General features: G+C 45.7%; 1 protein-coding gene across 3 annotated transcripts; it reads right to left on the bottom strand.

Annotated features, from left to right (window-relative positions):
• Positions 1-4,881: 4,881 nt before the first annotated feature.
• Positions 4,882-15,334, bottom strand: HERPUD1 (homocysteine inducible ER protein with ubiquitin like domain 1). 3 transcript variants are annotated; one of them, XM_028093195.2, is made up of 8 exons: positions 15,101-15,334; positions 12,440-12,517; positions 12,276-12,350; positions 11,144-11,274; positions 8,882-9,004; positions 8,033-8,383; positions 6,397-6,502; positions 4,882-5,153 (listed from the first exon to the last, which is right to left on the bottom strand). In XM_028093195.2, the coding sequence occupies exons 1-8, from the start codon at positions 15,245-15,247 to the stop codon at positions 4,989-4,991; spliced, it is 1,176 nt and encodes a 391-aa protein (XP_027948996.1). In that variant the 5' UTR covers positions 15,248-15,334; the 3' UTR covers positions 4,882-4,988. The 3 variants fall into 3 exon arrangements, with proteins under 3 accessions (XP_027948996.1, XP_027949003.1, XP_027949009.1); XM_028093202.2 differs by having other exon boundaries at positions 12,276-12,347; XM_028093208.2 differs by lacking the exon at positions 4,882-5,153 and having other exon boundaries at positions 6,399-6,502; positions 8,190-8,383.
• Between the last annotated feature and the right edge of the window lie 2,553 nt (positions 15,335-17,887).

Genomic DNA, 17,887 nt, shown 5'->3' with positions numbered 1-17,887 from the left:
ACGACCCCCCCGGCCTCACCGCTACAAAGAGCTTCCCCTCGCAGGCCAACGCCCGTAAGAACACACCACCGCCTTCCCTGCGGTCGCCCCAGTCAGCCTTACCCTTGCTGACCCCATGTCCCCTAATCCTGCCCTGTGTCAACAACAATCTCCACCATCCCCTCGCCGGCTTTTCTCCACCTTCTTGCTCTGGCTCTGGATTTGCAATTTCTTGGCAGTCTTTCATTTTTCCTCCCTCTTCCTTCATTTAACTCCAACTCCTTCAAGAATGAGCCTCCCCACCCCGACCCCTTCTTATGGCTCCTCCAATGGCTCTCTCTCATCTCACTTTGACGAAAACCCGCATTCCTTACAGTGGCTGCGAGGCCCTATGTGACCTCACTCTGCCCACCTCTGGGTCTCATCGCCCACCGTTCCCCTTCAGCCACCTTTCAAGACGCTGTTTATGCCGAGCCTCTTCCTACCTCAGGGCCTTTGCACTGCGTGGAAGGCTCTTCCCCAATTATTTGCTGGGTTTGCTTCAGCTCCTCCTTCAGGTGTTGCCTCCTCAGAGGTCTTCCCTGACCACTGTCTAGCTACTCACCCTGCCCCAAACCCATGCTATCTAAAATGTCCCCCAACCCATTATTTTCTCTCTTGTCTATGTTTCTCCCTTGCTAGCCCTTCTCATTTTATGTCCATTTGTTCCGTTGCGTGGTGTCTGTCATCCCACCAGGACATAAGCTCCCTGAGGGCAGGGAACAGCCAGCACCAAGTGGGTCCTCAATACAGAATTGTTGAGTGTAGAGTGTAGGGTACATGTGCCTGCCCGTGTGTTCTTCAGCCAGCTGTGTGGACGGGGGACCACAGGGACCTTCATGCTCAGGCATGGACGAATCCAGTGGGCATCAGAGAATTTGCTCCCGTGGCTAGGCCACAGAGACTGCTGTGAGCAAACTACTCTTGGATGTCACCGAATCAGAGACAGCCTTCCCCGACCCACTCCCCAGGTCCTCGTGCCATTGATACCCCACCACTTCCGGCCTCACCCCTTCCTTCCTGCAAGCCTACCCGGCCCCCTCCCAGGGACGGGAGACCTTTACAAGGCAGAGCAAAGCCTTTCCCAGAGCCTCCCCGACAGGCATTTGGTCTGAAGCACAGCCAGAAGAGGTGCACCCTCTTCTGAATGCGTGACACAGCCGTCCCGGAAGCAGCCTCCCATTGGCCAGCATGGCACCCCAGGATGAGGAGCAGGACCCTCATCTCCAAGCCAGGACCCTGTATCAGTCAGTGTTCTACCAGAGAAACAGAACCTGTAGAAGATGGGTTCATTGTCGGTTTATTCCACGGAATGGGCTTCCGTGATTGCAGAGGCTGGCCAGCCAAGTCTCAAGTCCTAGGGCAGGTCAGCAGACTGGAGACTCTGCAGAAGCGCCCTTGCAGACTGTGGGCTGGACTGCTTCTTCCTCAGGGAAACCTCCCTTTTGCTCGTCAGATCTTTCAGTAAATTGGATGAGGCCCACTCTGATTATAGAGGATAATTGCCTTTACTTAGAATCTACTGATTGTAGATGTTAATCACATCTGCAAAATCCCTTCACATCAACACCTAGCTAATGATTGATTGCATAATTGGGCCTTGCCATGGTTGACACGTCAAAGCAACTTTGATCACACTTTGTCCGTTCAGTACCCATGCCCGTGTTCTTAAACCACACTTCATCTCTGGATAAAGACAGTAACAAAGTCACGCTTCCACTTAATATGATGCCACTATCCTGCGGTTTTCACAGAAAACATGCTGACCCTTTCCCCAGGAGAGGATGCCAAGTCCTTAGGTGATGGTCACTCTTGCCCTGTAACTAAAAATCCTGTGATGTAAAAGTTAGGTATGATTAATTCATCTTATGTTAGATGATAAGGAGACAAGGGAAGAAAATATATAATTTGCAAATGTGTGTGTGCAAACATACAAACAACAAAATGAGGAATATTCAGGACAATTACAGTCCTCATTTCTACACCTGGTCATATGGCTGTAATTGGGGATTTATAACTCCCTTCTTCCACTACCCATTCCATGTTTTCAGTTAGCACCTCAGATGGGTATAGTTCTCTACCTGGCCGAGTGACCCAAACCTTCATTCCTGAAGAGTCACGGCCATTAGCAGTCCTACCTGAATTGGGTTGTTAAGTTTCCATTGACTTTAATCACAGGGCATGGTAGGACGACACACCCTAATGGATCTCCTGTATTCCAGAATTCTTATCTTCATTGTAGAGTGCAGCCCAATTTCCTCTTGATAATCAGGATGGATCTACCCAGGCAACAGAACTCCCTTCTTTGCCTGTTGAGTCAGAAGCAGGAGGATCGCAAAGTGGCCAGGTCTTAGTTTTCAGTTCAATGGACTCATTGTCTCCCAGTGGACGCATTACTCCCTGTTGTGGGTTGAACTATGTCCCCCGAAGTTCCTGTCCATCCAGAAACTTGGAATGTGAAAGGAGGTCTTTGCAGATGTAAATCCAATGACTGGCATCCTTATAAGGTCATATGAAGACACAGAGACACAGAAACAGAGGGAAGAAAACCATATGAAGGAGGCAGAAATTGGAGTGACACAGCTACAAGCCAAGGAGCATCAAGAAATTGCTGGCAACCACCAGAAGCTAGGGAAAAGGCATGGAACAGGTTCTCTCCCAGGAACCCCAGAAGGAAGCCATCTGCCAACACCTTGATTTCAGACTTCTAGCCACTGGAACTGTGAGAGAATAGTTTTAAGCCACCCAGTTTGTAGAATTTCTTATGGTAGTTCTAGGAAATGAATATACTCCCTTGGGAACTAAGACCTCTAGAGCAGAGCACAAGATTGTGGGAAAGAAGTAAAATTTTTTCTCATCGATCAATAGGGTCATAGTGAGTGCTACCACTCCCATTTCTGCCTCTTGATCCCTGGACCTGTTGGGAGAAATAGCAGCGTAAGTTGACATTGATTACAGCCTTCTGGAGAAACTTGGCCCAGCCCTGCAAAGTATTGCCACCTAAACATTCCACATGGTTCGGTCCCAGGCACCTTCCTAGGAAGGAAGAGGCTGAAGACCGCCCTCCCTTCAGGCCCATCAGCATTTTGAAAATCCCAGAAGTCTGGGATCAAACTGTGGTTTTCAAATTTACTTGACCATGAGCTCATTTTTTGCAATGTTTCTCCGATGGAACTAGGATTTAAGAAAACACACTTCGGAAAATGCAAACTTAAAAGAAGCTGCTATGGTTTAAGCTGAAATGAGGAAATTTTGTTTTCAGGTTATTTCTTTGCTACTTTGTCATGGAGATCCAAACCAGTAATTTTCTAAATACAAATGGTGGTATGTAGTGCATTATTATACTACATTTAGTAACTGTTGTGGAAGCATCAACATTTCTGCCTTCTGCCGCATCCCCCACCTGTCAGCTGTCTTAAACCTTTCCTGTTGTCTTTAAGATCCCCTTTGTCCTGGTGCAGCTTGGGCCAATGTGAACCCTTGTCAGCTGTCCTCGGGAGCATCTTCCTGAAATTATTTTGGGCCCATGGAATCTGGAGTTTCATCTTCACAGGCTGACCTCACAGCGAGAGCGGCCCCACTCCTTTAGAAACATGAGACGGATATCACCAGCTGTCTGGGGCTCCAAGCACTTGTCAGATGGTGAGGCCCCCTCCCCTGAAAATCAATAGGCTTTTCTACCCAAGGCTTGAAAAAGACTTAGTATGAACTGTTCGATGAGTGTTTATTTGATGTAAACGAGGTTTTCAGTAATGATTAATTTAAATGATCACAACCATCATACAAGTGATTCACTCTGCCAAAAACACCCTGCCCAGGCCTTCGGCATTCTGCCTGTAGCACGGTTTGCTACAGTGTGTGAAAAATACACGCAACTGTGTTTTGAGATTAGTCTGAAAATTAATACTTAAAAGATTAAAATCACAGAAGCAAGCTCAGCTTACAAAAGCCTGCTATATGAGCAGGTGTAATTACCACAGAATTGCCAAGATGGAAGGTACTTAGTGTTTTTTTTTTTAAATAGGCTCCACACCCAGTGGGGGGCTTGAATTCACGACCCTAAGATCAAGAGTCCCATGCTCTATCGACTGAGCCAGCCGGGTGCCCCAATGCCACTAACTTGAAACCTGGGGAATTCAAGTTTGATGGGTTACTACAAAACCAGTACTGTTGGAATCAGGGAATGGGGACAAACACAAGTATATTCTTAGTAAATTAAAACTTTCATGGCCTTACCTTATCATTCTTCATTAGTACAGTCCTTTTATGAAAAGCAGCAGAACATTCAGGTGACTTACAAGTTAGCAACTCAACTGTTGACCACCCAGTGACATGGACATGGAGCAAACTGCTAAGATCACAAGAGTCTCTGCCAGGGTCATTCATAGTAAAACTTTATTGAACAGAAAACCCAGCAAAGGTTTTCACCTCTGCAAAGTTCCCCTTGGTTTAAAGTAAAGCACTGCATTTTAAAAAGCAATTATACATAAGTCTTTCCTAGAAAAGTCCTGCTAAAACATGTCTAGCAATTTCATTGATTATATAAAGTAGTACACTTAGTGTAATTTAAACATTCCAACAGGAATCAAATCGTACCAGCAGAACCATTTCTGCATCTATGATATCGATGTACAAACACACATGCAGACACACACACCTGAAAGTTCCTCAGGCATAAACATGCGACACTAATGCCTTCTATTTACAATGCCTATGAAACTACATACAGTATATATTAAAGCTCTTCAGAGAATAAAGACATGAGAAGCCTTGGACATTTTTTGTTCATCAATTTGTATCATGGCTTCACGTCTTAGTTTCTGCTTTTGCTTGATCACAAAAGCATATCCTCCTCCTTGTTGATTCTCCAATTCTGTGCCACTGCCATGTCCAGGTGAGGAAATCTAGCTGGAGTCAGAAGATCCAGTCCATGCCTGTCGAAGCCTCCAGCAGCCAGAAAGCAAGCACCATCAGTTTGCTATGGCTGGGGGGCCTTCTGGAAGAAGAGAAGCAAAGAAAGTCTTGAAGACAAGCCAGGCTGTGCTCATAAATGAAGGGCTGGTCTGCTCGTCCTCTAGTACATCCCTGTCTGGAGGAAGGCGGTTGGGGTCTTCACCTTCAGGATCAGGGCCTTCCTACAGTGAATGAAACACAATGAGAAAACCATTAGAAAATAATGTTAGGGAAGGGCAGAGTAAATCCCTGGCCCCATATTCAAAGCAACCAGGCAGACAGGACTGCAGGAAATGGCGTCCTCGGCTGGATGTCGAGTTCTCAGGCCTCACAGCACCACTGCTGGTGACCTTCTCACAGTTTTGAAAATCCCTGGCATTAAGTATTAGAACAAAAGAAGTAACTAGATCTTTATTATTAAACTCATGAATTAAGTTAACCACTTCGTTAAATATGGATATTCTGATTTTGGCAGTGTTCCGAGCTAAGAAACTAAAAATGGAAACCCAGCATTCTAAAAACAGATACTAGGGGGCGCCTGGGTGGCTCAGTTGTTAAGCGTCTGCCTTTGGCTCAGGTCATGATTCCAGGGTCCTGGGATCGAGTCCCACATGGGGCTCCTTGCTCCGTGGGAAGCCTGCTTCTCCCTCTCCCACTTCCCCTGCTTGTGTTCCTGCTCTCGCTGTGTCTCTCTCTGTCAAATAAATAAATAAAATCTTTAAAAATAAAAAAATAAAAACAGATACTAGGGTGGTAATTTATATTATAAAAGAATATCCTTTGGGATTATGGATTTTAAACTGCTCTATAAATCTAGGGAAATTCTCCAGGAAATCCATTCTGGAAGTGAGACATGCTTATATTCCTAATCTTTGATTAGAGTAACTATCCATTAGCAGTTTCCATGGTATAACACATTGTTATAGACCTCTGAATGCTCAAAATAGTGAGTTTAAAAAAAACATTATTTACATTTGCCAAAATGCAAATTGCCACAGGACTAAAATACCTGATGGATTTTATGGCATACTCAAATGTTTTTTAAAAATAGCTACTGCTAGGGGTGCCTGGGTGGGCTCAGTCAGTTAAATGTCTGACTCTTGGTTTCTGCTCAGGTCATGATCTCAGGGACATGGGATTGAGCCCCGTGTTGGGCTCCGCACTTGGTGCAGGAAGTCTGCTTGAGATTCTCTCTCTCCCTCTCTCTCCAACCCCCACCTGCTTGTATGCATGGCCTTGCCCTCTCTCAAAATAAATAAATCTTAAAAAAAAAAAAAAAGGTACTGCTCTAAGAACAAATTTGAAAAAATCTTGAAACTTCAGCCTAATGAAATGGTAAACTATGAGGCTAAATATCTAAATGTTAAGGATCTGAGAGCCTGGCATTTCACATGAAGCTTGCTGGGCCCCCCGGAAGCTCCTTACCTGTAAGTTATTGTTGGGGTCCTGATTTATAGCTTCATGAGGAGGACCATCGTTTGGGAAGTTCTGAACCGGCCTCTGTCTAAATGGAAACCACCCAACGTGATGCCTTCAAAGGAAGCACATAAAAGTTCACCTCAGCTAATCACAGTCAACTTTGTTTAAGAATTTAAGGGTCTTGATTTGATAGGGTCCCCCTTGCTCTCCTTTTCTAATCACAGCAATGCTCTGATTAGAAGCTCACAGCCAGGCCCATCTGCAGAGACTTTCTACCACACCATCTCCTAGACTTCCTCATTGGCCTGTCAGCTTCTTCAAGGTCACTATGGGGACTATGTTTTATTCAGCACTGTGTGCCCACCAACATTAACAGCACCCTGCACACAGAAACTGCTCTTGCTGATCCTGAACTAAACTTCACACCTGCAAACCTGAGCAGGGGGTGGGGAAGGGATAAACACACACACGCACACAGAGCTGGGGTTATAATATGTAATAACCTACATAATAATAAGACCTAAATTTGGTCACAAATATATGATTCTAGAGACTAAAAAATTTAAAGAATTGACTAATATTTTATTTGGAAAATCCAACTAAATACAAGTCTTATAGCAAATATGACAAAATATTAACAATGATTAATTCTGGATATAAGAGTAATTGTTTTATTATTCAAATATTGCTCTCTTAAGATTTTTAAAACTAAAACAAAAATCCATTTTCACTCCATAGGAAAAATTTGTCAGTTCTGACCACAAACAAGGACATATCAGTCTAGGCCAGGGTTTCTCACCTTTGGCACTACTGACATATTGGGCTGGATATTTACTGTGGGGCTGTCCTGTGCTTTGGAGGATGTTTAGCAGCACCTCTGGTCTCTACCTACTAGATGCCAGTAGGACCACCCCCTAGTTGTGACAGTCAAAAGTGTCACACCCTAGGAGTACAAAAGCATCCTGGTTGAGAACCACTACTCTGAGCCGTGGATAAAGCCAAACGTCAGGTCTGTAAAGGTTCCCTGGCCCTTTAGAGCTTTGCTGCCGTCAGTGTCTGACCTCTAATCCTGGAAGGCAGCAACTACAGCTTGATAAAAATAAACTTGTTTTTATTCAAAACAAATACAATTTTCCCTTTCATGCTTTAGAATGGCCGTATTATTGTGGTTCATGAGCCTGGCAGGTACCTTATCTAGAAGAAAACAGAATGTCCTTTTTGCATTGACATACGATTAATGTGTTCTCAGCAGTGCCCAACCAAACTGTCAGTTCCTTGCACTGAACATGCCAGAATAGTTGCTGTTTAAATACACTTCCATAGGGATGCCTGGGTGGCTCTGTCGGTCAAGTGTCCAACTCTTGATTTTGTCTCAGGTCATGATCTCAGGATCATGAGAGCGAGCCCCGCATCGGGCTCTGCACTGGGCATGGAGCCTGCTTAAGATTCTCTCTCTCCCCCTCTGCTCCTCCCCCTGCTCGCACTGTAAGTAAATAAAATCTTAAAAACAAAAACAAAAACACACTTTCATAAATAATGACTGAGACTGCTCAAAAAAAGAAAAATCTGTACTTGGTTTGAGCCCCCATGCAGCATTAATTTGTAATAAAGGGAAAAAAGGAAAGCAAAATCATCTGCTTACAGGTACATAACGACGGTGGCCCCCATGACCATAAGGAACCTGCTCAGGGAGGAGTAGAAGTAGAGGATACTGAGAAAAACGGAAAACGTGGCTGCTGAATAGGTCCAATCCAACCAATCTCGATTTATTTCGTCATCTTCTTCCACAATAGGGCCACCTTGTGCATTCATCCGCAAATTTTGATTGGCCCCAGGATTAACCACCACTGGAGGAGCGGCATTCTGATTGGCTGGCTGGTTCTCCGCTGGAAACTGGTTGTGAATAGGGGCTGGAGCAGGTGCAGAGACCACAGGTATCTCTTGTGCACTTGGTGAGGGGACAAAAGCCCCCGATGCGGCAGTGGCCGCTAAACTAAAATAAAATCGACAGAGGCAGATACTGTTGAGAGCAAAGCACTGTGAAGCCTGTGCTTCTCATAGCCTTATTTACACAGGGTCTTTTACTGTTAAGAATTATAAGTAGGTACATGAAAAATTTGACTTTTAACTTAGTGAATAATTTCTTTACTAACAGTTGAATCTATAAATGCCTTTTCTGCTACTGAGAGCGCCACGTGGTAAATTTCATCTGGAGTTGAAAGTGTAAAACTATAAAAATATGGTACAGTAGCAAATTAAACTTTTCATGAAACTAAAGATACCTGGTATTGAAAAGTAACTGATTCTAAATGAGTCATCAAACTATGTACAGACACAAGCCCCCTATGTACAGAATTAATACACAAATTAGGTAGCAGTTATCATTTACACCCTCCTCCACCCACCAGGCCAGACAGAGCAAGGCTCTGCAGAAACTGCATCCCTCCATCCCTCGCCCTGGCCGCCCCCAGCAGGACAGGAAAGGACTCACTATTGCATGTAGTACTGCCGTGCGTAGATCTGCTGAAACCAGGAGAGCTGCAGCCAACCATAGGTTGTATAGCCCGAGAAACCAGGCCCCAGGCCTTGGAACACTGGCTGGGCAGCTTCAGGCCTATGACAGATTTTTTTAAAAACACTCATTTTGACTTGGTTTAGTATGAATAAACGCAAAGGTCTAAATTACAATTAGGACTCCAAAGAGAGAGAGGCTGTATGACAGTTCCCTGGTAGAGGACTGTGTGAGGCACCCGGTGTGATGCAAGCACAGGCAGTGCTGACAGAGGTCTGCTACTGTGGCCCGGAGCCCAGCGCTGGCCTCTCACAGCATGTCATTACTAGGACGTGTAAACCAGCCGGGCCCGTTCAGGCTAGGTGGACCCTCACCCCCAGTCTCCATTTGCTGAGTGTCACTGCAGCTCTAAACCTACTGTTTGTCCTTCAAAGAGCAGCTCTAAAAAGCCACATCTCTCTCAAAGCCTTTCCTGAAGAAAACTTCCCCCTCCTCCTGCTACCCATTTCTCCCCACCCCTAAATCTGAGCTATACGGGGTGGGGAGGTGGGAGTTACGTGTGTATGTGGCGTCACTCTCGCGTGCTTACTGACCACTTGTGCCCTGTACAGGCTGCTGGGCTGTCATCTCACTGGATCCCCAACAACCCTGTGGGGAGGAAGCTTCCCCCTCCATGTCACAGAAGGGAGCCTGAATATAGCTCAGGGAAGATGAGGGATTTGCATGAAGTCACTGAGCTAGTTAAATAGCAGGGCTGGATTTGAGACCTGTTTGACACCAAATTCATATTTCTTAAGCAGAGCATATGGGTGTCATCTTTGGCTTTGTGCCCCTTTCAGAGTGAACTCCTTTGGCAGCAATTCACAAAACTAGAAGAATTGTGGAAAAATCAGGAACTGGTTATGTGATCATCTCTGCTGGTTAACTCCCATCCTTAAAATTATATGCACTGGCTACTCAACAAATAGGTGTTGAATAAAGTCGACAGGTTTTATCAAGGTGAAATTCACGTACATATGGGCCACAAGTCTCAAGTTGTATGGCTAGAATAAGGGAGGCAGTTTTAAGCGTTTCTATCCAATTATCCAATTTATATGCGGACAATCTTTTTCTCTTTTAAGGGCTCAATCTCACGACCCTGAGATCGAGTCAGACGCTCAACTGACTGACCCACCCAGGTGCCCCTATGCGGGTCTTTTAACCAAATTCCCTAGCCAGAGTGTTTCTAAATGGTATTCCAATTCAAGTAGGTCTTGGTATAATATTGTTTTTGATCATTTAAAAATGTTATAGTGCAAGGAAATGGGAGGATAACAAAGTGCTTTTGTAGTTCTGATGAGGACAGCATTGTAGATATGCAAGAGAACTCTAAGGTTTTACTCAAGTATGTAGGGCTGAACTGACATGATGTCTAGGAATTACTTTTAAACACATCAGAAAGGAAAAAGCAAAGGGGGAATAGATGAAACAAGCACGGCAAAACTATGATCATTACTGGGCTCAGGTGATGTCTGTGTGAGGTTCATTACACAGTTCCCTCTGCTCTTGTGTGTATTTGAAATTTCCGTTAAGGAAAAAAAAAAACCCAACTCATCATTCCTCAAATACCTGACTTTGTCAAAATCAAATATTAATAACTACCAAGAAAAGGAAACCAGGGGAATTGAGGGGCTACAGAATTTCAACTTGTAGTTAATTATTTTTTTCTCATAAGAACTTTCATAATAAGATGTTCCAAGAGCTATGAAATCCAAACATTAGAGCATTTAGTCACTCTTGGCTTTTGCTCTAAAGACCAGACCTTTTTTTCCCAGCTCCACCAACTCAGTCCTTGGCAGAGCATTTCTTAATCTTTTCACCTTTTGTCACCCATTGTTATGACAGACAAAGCACAAAGCCATTGGCAAAGCAGCTGTGAGATGCTTACACCGGCTGTTTTCTCCGCAGCAGCAGCACTAAGTCCCTCTCATGAGGTCAGCACAATGAGAAGCACACCCATGTGAAAAGGGAAATGCCTACATTTTCAACTCGTGCATCCCCATGTTTATGTGTTCCTAAAAGGCTGTGTATTAAGAAAAGTTAAATACATAACAGATCTTTAAAGTGAAGCCCTTAGAAAGCAAAATTTTGCACATTTTAAAGTTCTGTGACTATATACTATAAATATACTTTATTCTTAAAATTGATGCAAATGATGCACGTCCGTGTTGTATAAACCTGGTTCTCTATTGTAACACTCACCTTGAGATATTCTCCCATCCAGAGGGAGAAAGGTTCCGAAGAACCTCCCTTTGCCTTAAGCTATCACCTGAGGAATCCCCAGGATACTGTCCCTGATGGAGACCAGCAGGCTGCTCTGTGACTTCAGCAACCTAAGTAAGTGTAAGATGAATATTAGAACAAAGGATCTGATGCAACTGTGTGCAACCAAACTAGAAGGATTCTTTTGCTGTGAATGGCTTATGTCCCTCACCCCGACCTCTGAACTTGACAAAAGTAAACAGATGCAATGTTATGTAAAAAATATTCTGAAATTTGTTCAACCCAATTTCAATATATAATTATTTTAAAAATCCATATTTTTTCCTCAAGTAACTATGCAATTTCATTAAAATCTTCCAATGAAGTTATCATTGATGAGAAAGCATCCTGATAATGTTGTTCTACAAATCTTATGGTGCTAAATTTACTAAATCAAGAAACTAAATCTGACCAAGATTTATAAATACAACCTAGCCAGCAACCTAAAGGAAAGAAATTTCCTATCCTATGTTCAGATGTTTCAGGAAATAGAGTCGTAATCCTAATTTAGAGTGTATCACTACATTAGAATATTATTATTGTATATTCAAATCAACACTGTGAAATGAAAAATAAATTATTTTGGTTGTCAAACGTAAGTAAGTCTTTAGAGATCCCGTGATAGAGATGGTGGTCTTTTCCTATCCAATTAAATACATCACAATGAAAATTTCCGAGGGAAATATATTCACTTTTTTACTGTTCATAAAAATGAGTGATTCCTTAACAGCAGCTTATTATGTGCTAAATTCAGTAAAAACCCATTTTAGAGTGTCTTGCTAATTTAGTGATCTGGATAAACAGCTATCGTAGGTCAAATCATGCCCCGGAAGATAGTGTAATGTAGAACTCCACTTTCCCACTACAACACTAATGGCATAGTCTACTACTATAATAGCAGACATGCACTTGTATTGATAAGTTTCTAACTCCTGATTATCACTGGGGAAGAAACAAACTATTACTTGATAAAAAGGCAATAAAATCTCTTAGGTTTTTTCCAACTCCCTTTATTTCTACCATGAGGATCTGAATTATAGAGATTGCTATAATCTTGAAAAAGCAGACATACCTTTGCGCTGGTTTCTGACATTTTTGAAGGACCCTTCACATTGCACACCAGATGCAAAACATGCCGTTTTTCCTGCTAAAAGTAATAAGGAGGTACTTTAGGACCTAAATTCAACCTGGTAAGTGCTTAAAAAACATTCAAAAGTTAATGTGTAAATGATGTACCTTTGGAAGCAAGTCCTTGAGACACTGGTGATCCAACAACAGCTTTCCAGAATAAATTAACCTCTGGTCCTCTGGACACTAGTCATGAAAAGAAGGAGTAGCACAGGTCAGCATTTAGCTCCCACAAGTTCCCAAACACAGAAGAAACTTTTATACAAATAACTCGAACATGGGTGTTTTTCCCTAGAATCACAGGAAAGCATTTTTCCAAAGGTCTCATATACAAAACTCTTTTTTATAAAGTGCCGAACTTTGAATTTCTCTCTAACATGCAAATAAATTTAGGATGGCAAATTATCTCCAGTCCACAAAACCTGTGGTGACCTACTTGACTTTTAAATTCTCAAGAAATTCCTTTCTGCCATTACCCAAAACACAAATTGTACGGTCTCAGAGAAAACTCAAAGTGCTCCCAAGCAAGGTCAGCATTCACCAAAATCACCTAGTATTGTCCTAAGATAACACAAAGCAATTCTAAACTAATTCTAAACTCTCAAAGAGACTTTTCCCAATATACAAATGCAGGTATAGAGGCGGCATACAAACCTGTGAGATTTAGTATCCCTGTTTGAAGGGAGGAAAAGTCTGAAACTGACTTGTCTAAGGTCACCTGGGGCTAAGAAGTCAAAACTCCAACCCCTCTTCTCCTTCCCAGTAATTTCAAAACTACAGGGACTCGCCACACTTTCATACAAATCTCACTTTTAAAATCTATTTTTAATTCCTTTAAAAACCATACTTAAAACGAATGGCCTCAAACGATATATACCAAAGCCAGTACACTAGAGATCAGCAACCAATGCCAGTGCAACAACTATTCAAAATTTGGCATAAAGCTGCTCCTGCCAAGTAGCTGGAGATTATTAAGCAAACTGTTTAAAACAGTCAAAACAACAACTGTATCTATTTATCTGCATAAATCAGGAATTTTTGACACTATGCACCTAAAACTACAGAATCAAATCGGATACTTTCTTCACCACTGTTCCAATTGACTTTATAGGTAATGACATACACCTAATTTTGTAAAATGCTCCTGTAGAGGTGGGGTCCTGCTTTACATTAAAGAGTTCCACACTAGTAAAGGTTTGAAAACCATAGCTGCCTGTGGGTTTCCTTTTAGAGGCCTAAACTGACATGCTGTGTCTTTACCCAGAAGGCTGATTTGAAAAAAATTAAACACGTTAAACAACTATTATAAAAGTAAGACTTCTCAGGTTAGAAACCAAATGATGAGTGCTCTCCAGCCGTAATTTTTAAGCAGAAATTTACACACCTGAGAGGTCTTTTATTTGAGTCTTCGGACTTAATAGGTGATGTTTGTCACCCAAGGAAGCCCTTAAGGGAAGCTCTCCTCCAAAACACTGCCTTTTACCAAATGATGCAACTAGTGACTAAACCTATTTGCATACCTCCATTCTCACAGCAACACGGCCACCTAGTTTCCTGGAAGCAGCTGTGGTGAAACTACAAATAGTCCCAAGGGGTATGCTAAAGAAATGAAAGCTTATTAGATAAATAAGCAAAATTCAAAAGAATAACTCAGAAGGAAAACTCACTTCTACCTTCCGTACTGAACAAATAAGGAGCAAAAAGAGCCTGACCCCCGAGCTACCACACCCGGCAACTTTACAGATAAGAAGGAAGAATTTCACAATCTTTTTCGCCCCGATGTCTCCTCCTGTCTGATGGAGAATTACACTTGTGGGCAGTAAAGCACACTGCTGACACTTACATAATATCAGAGTAGAAAGTAAATACAGGAAGGATGCAGCCGCCTCCATCACGTGGTGGGGACGGAGGGCGGTGCTAAGGGTGATGTTGACAGATGTGTCCGCCAAAACAAAGCGAGGAAGTCTGTAATTGAGGGGCCGAAGTCTTAAAGCCCAGACTCAGGGAGACTCTGTCTGCCTGCTTCCCTTCTAAATCACTCCAGCCAGAAAGCGCGCGGGGCTCCTCCCCGGGACTCGGCAAAGGCTGCGGCGGAGTCCGGTGCGGCAGGGAGGGGCCCAGGGCGGAAGGTGGACGGGGAGGGGAAGAGCCACGTCTCGCTCCTGGGTGTGGGACCTTAAGTACACACTCCCGGGGCGCTCCCCCCGTTTCCCTCGCCACTGGCCCCTGCCTCCTCCGCTCCACACCGAGATGCGGCAGGCAGAAAATCCACTTGGCAGCATTTCTGTGTCCTCGCTTCGATCCAGTGGATGCAATCCTAACGCGGAACGCCTAGTCGCCCTGTCCTTTCGGGGAAACTGAGGCTAGAAGGGTGCAATGACTCACCCAAGGTCAAACTGCTGTCTCAGCGGCTTGGCTAAGGCCCAGGGGACGGGGCAGTGGTCCGGGAGGTGGGGCTGGAGGGGGACAGTCTTGGGGCTGGGACCACAGGAGGTGAGGTGACAGGGGAAGGCGTCCCGTCTGGAAGGCGGGGCGATGGCGGCCTAGGACTTGGAGGTGACGGCCATTGGGCCGGGCGAGGCGGTGCCTACCGCGGCAGGGCAGGGCAAGACCCCAGCCCCGGGGAAGTGACCTGGTGCGGACCAGCCGTCGGGGGAGGGGCGGCGAAGGGAGAAGCTGGAAGGGAAGGGGAGGCGGACGCGAGGCGGGCCGAGGGGATGACAGCCGGGGCGGGAGGCGTTGGCCGGGGGAGTCGGGGGCCCCTCTCACCGGGCGCTCGGGGTAGACGCGGCTCAGATGGGCCTTGAGGCGTCCCACGCTCCAGCTGCGGTCGCCGCTCAGCTCCAAGTCGCGGTGGCGCTGGTTGGGGCTCTTTACCAGGAGCGTGACGGGCTCGGGCTCGGGCTCGACCTCCATGTCGGCTGCGCTGTGGGTTCCGCGGCGCTCCGAGATGCCAGGCAGGCGGCGGCGGCGACGCAGCCACCCACCAGCTCCGCAACGACGGTTCGCGTCTTTGGGGCGCGCGCCCCCGCCTCAGGCGCCTTTTATAGGCACCTCGCGCCAGGGCTCTGCGGCGAGAACACTCTGTGGCTGCCTCCCATTGGCTGAGGCGGAGGTCACGGCCCTAACGTGGCTCAATCGGCGCCCGGATCCGTGGGCGGAGGGGCGGGGCGAGCACGTGGTCGCGGGCTGATGCAACCCGTCGGCCGTGCGTCACCCGGAGTCCCGGCTGCGGCCCCGGAACCCGGGTTCGGCGGCCATGTTTGGGTGCGCTGCGGCCCGCCGAGAGGCTGAAGCGCTGAGGTCCTGATGGAACTGGGGTGCGCCCTACGTCGGGTTGTTCCAGGCGCCTCGAGGAGGGTCAGGCCGGCAGACCCCCGGCTTGGCGGCTTCTGCAAATTGTGCCCTCACAAAGCAGCTCTCCCCGCCCTTTTTGACCCCAGGCGTCAAGGCGCACTTCCCCTTTCCCTTCCCGGTGGGCTGCCCAGGACGTCAGGCCCCACAGCCTGCCTCACGGGGGAGGCCTCCCCATGCCTACCCCGACCCCAGCCCAAAGAACAGCTCGGGGGACTCCCATTTGCGAATTCACCCGGAAGGGCGGCCCCGCAGGCCTTAGCAGGGCACAGAAGAAAGGGTGGGATTCCTCCCGGGGCCAAGGACGGAGCCAAGGACTGAGGCTTCCCACCTGCTGTTGCCACTTCATCGGTGGCCTCAGACGTGAACGTTGCACCCTCAAGTTTGGAGCATCACCTTTATGACTGGCAAACGGGCCACACAGTCCAACTTAGGCTGGGAGACCCTCGGAAAGGGCCTCGCTTTATAGGATGCTAATACATGCTTCCTTTAAATTGGGGTTGAGACCAGGATGGGAAGGTTCTGAGTTTTCTAAAAGGTGTCTCTGATGTAGACAACCTTCCTCCCTCCCCTCTGTAGGAAAAAAGGTCTTGAAAAACAAAACTGACATTGTGCGGGCCCCATCCTTAGTCCAGTCCTGTTGGGACATCTGTTTATCCAGGTGTCAGGAGCTTGGCAAGGGCAAGGGCAGGGGGCTGACGGGAGGAGCCTGGTCTGGTTAGTGGGTGTGGTACTACAAACTGGGCGGCTCGAAGGACAGAAATGTATTGTCTCACAGTTCTGGAGGCTGGAAGTCTGACATCAAGGTGTTGGGCAGGGTTTGTTCCTTCTGAGGGCTTTGAGAGAGAACCTGTTCAATGCCACTCTCCTAGCTTCTGGTAGTTTGCCTCAATCTTTGGAGTTCTGAGGTGTGTAGCAGCATTATTCCATCTCTGCCTTCACAATAACACAGTGTTCTCCCTGTGTGCATGCCTTCACATAATTTTCCCTCCATGCATGTCTGTCTCTGTGTGCCAATCCCCCCCACCCTTTAAAAAAAAAAAGATTTTTACTTACGAGACAGAGAGAGTGCACAAGAGTGCAGAAGGAGAGGGAGAGAGAATCTCAAGCCGACTCCTCCCACCCAGCGTGGAACCCGAGGAGGGTAGGGGGCTCAATCCCATGACTTTGAGATCATGACCTGAGCCAAAATCAAGAATGGGATGCCCAACCGACTGAGCCACCGGGGCACCCCCACCCCACCCCACCCTTTATATAAGTACACCAAGTCATATTGGATTAGGGTCCACCCTACGGACATCATCTTAGTTTGATCATGTGCAAAGACCACATTTCCAAATACAGTCAACATTCATAGGTACTGGGGGTCAGGACTTGAACATCCTTTTCCACAATTCAATCCATAACAGTCAGCCTTAATGTAACACAGAACTAGGGTGACTTCTTTTTCAGCAGTCTTTTTGTTAAGAAGGTAGGTGGAGGGCTTTAGAGATAAATTGTCCCCATGCTCAGATTTCTGTGATTGGTTTTTGTCTGCTGAGGACGGTTTTGTCTATTTTCATCACAGCTGGCTTCACAGGTGTGGGACCCGTGCAGTCACACGCAACTCCAGTCTTGGTTTAATGCTCTGCTGTTACTGTCCGAAATTCTGAATAAATTCTGAACAAGAAGTTTTGCATTTTCATTTTTCACTAGGTCCTCACAAATTATGTAGCTGGTCCTGCTTTTCATACATAAGATGGAAGAAAATGACTATGATCTGGTAGTCTTGGAACTAGCTAGAAGCTGACCGGTGGGGTCAGGTCATATAAAATAAGCAGAAGCCTTAAAGGAGGCAGCCAGGCAGGAGATAATGACTTTATTGGGGAATTAAGTATGCCACATGGCATGGTCTCCTCTAGCCTGCAGTGACAAGCATCAGGACCCCTTAAGACAGCACATCCACTTCCATCGCTAAGAAAGTAAAGGGGTGTGTTTTTTCCCTTAGGGAAAAGGCGATCTAATTTCTGTGATTCCCTTTTATCTCCCAATAAGAGAGCTCCTCTTAAAGGACCCTGGTGGTTCTGCCTATAGCATATTTAGAAAAACATTAAATTCAAGTCCACAAACATGCCAGGAATAGAAAGATAAACATGGAGTGACCCTATTTTCAGTAACCTTACAAAGATAATAGGGGGTGATAAGACAGTACAAAAATACAGA

The sequence above is a fragment of the Eumetopias jubatus genome, unplaced genomic scaffold (genome assembly GCF_037043125.1).
Source record: "Eumetopias jubatus isolate StellerSeaLion01/CBP00866 unplaced genomic scaffold, mEumJub1_p1.0 scaffold_10, whole genome shotgun sequence".
Classification (NCBI taxonomy): domain Eukaryota; kingdom Metazoa; phylum Chordata; class Mammalia; order Carnivora; family Otariidae; genus Eumetopias; species Eumetopias jubatus.
This window is presented reverse-complemented; position numbering and strand designations above follow the sequence as displayed.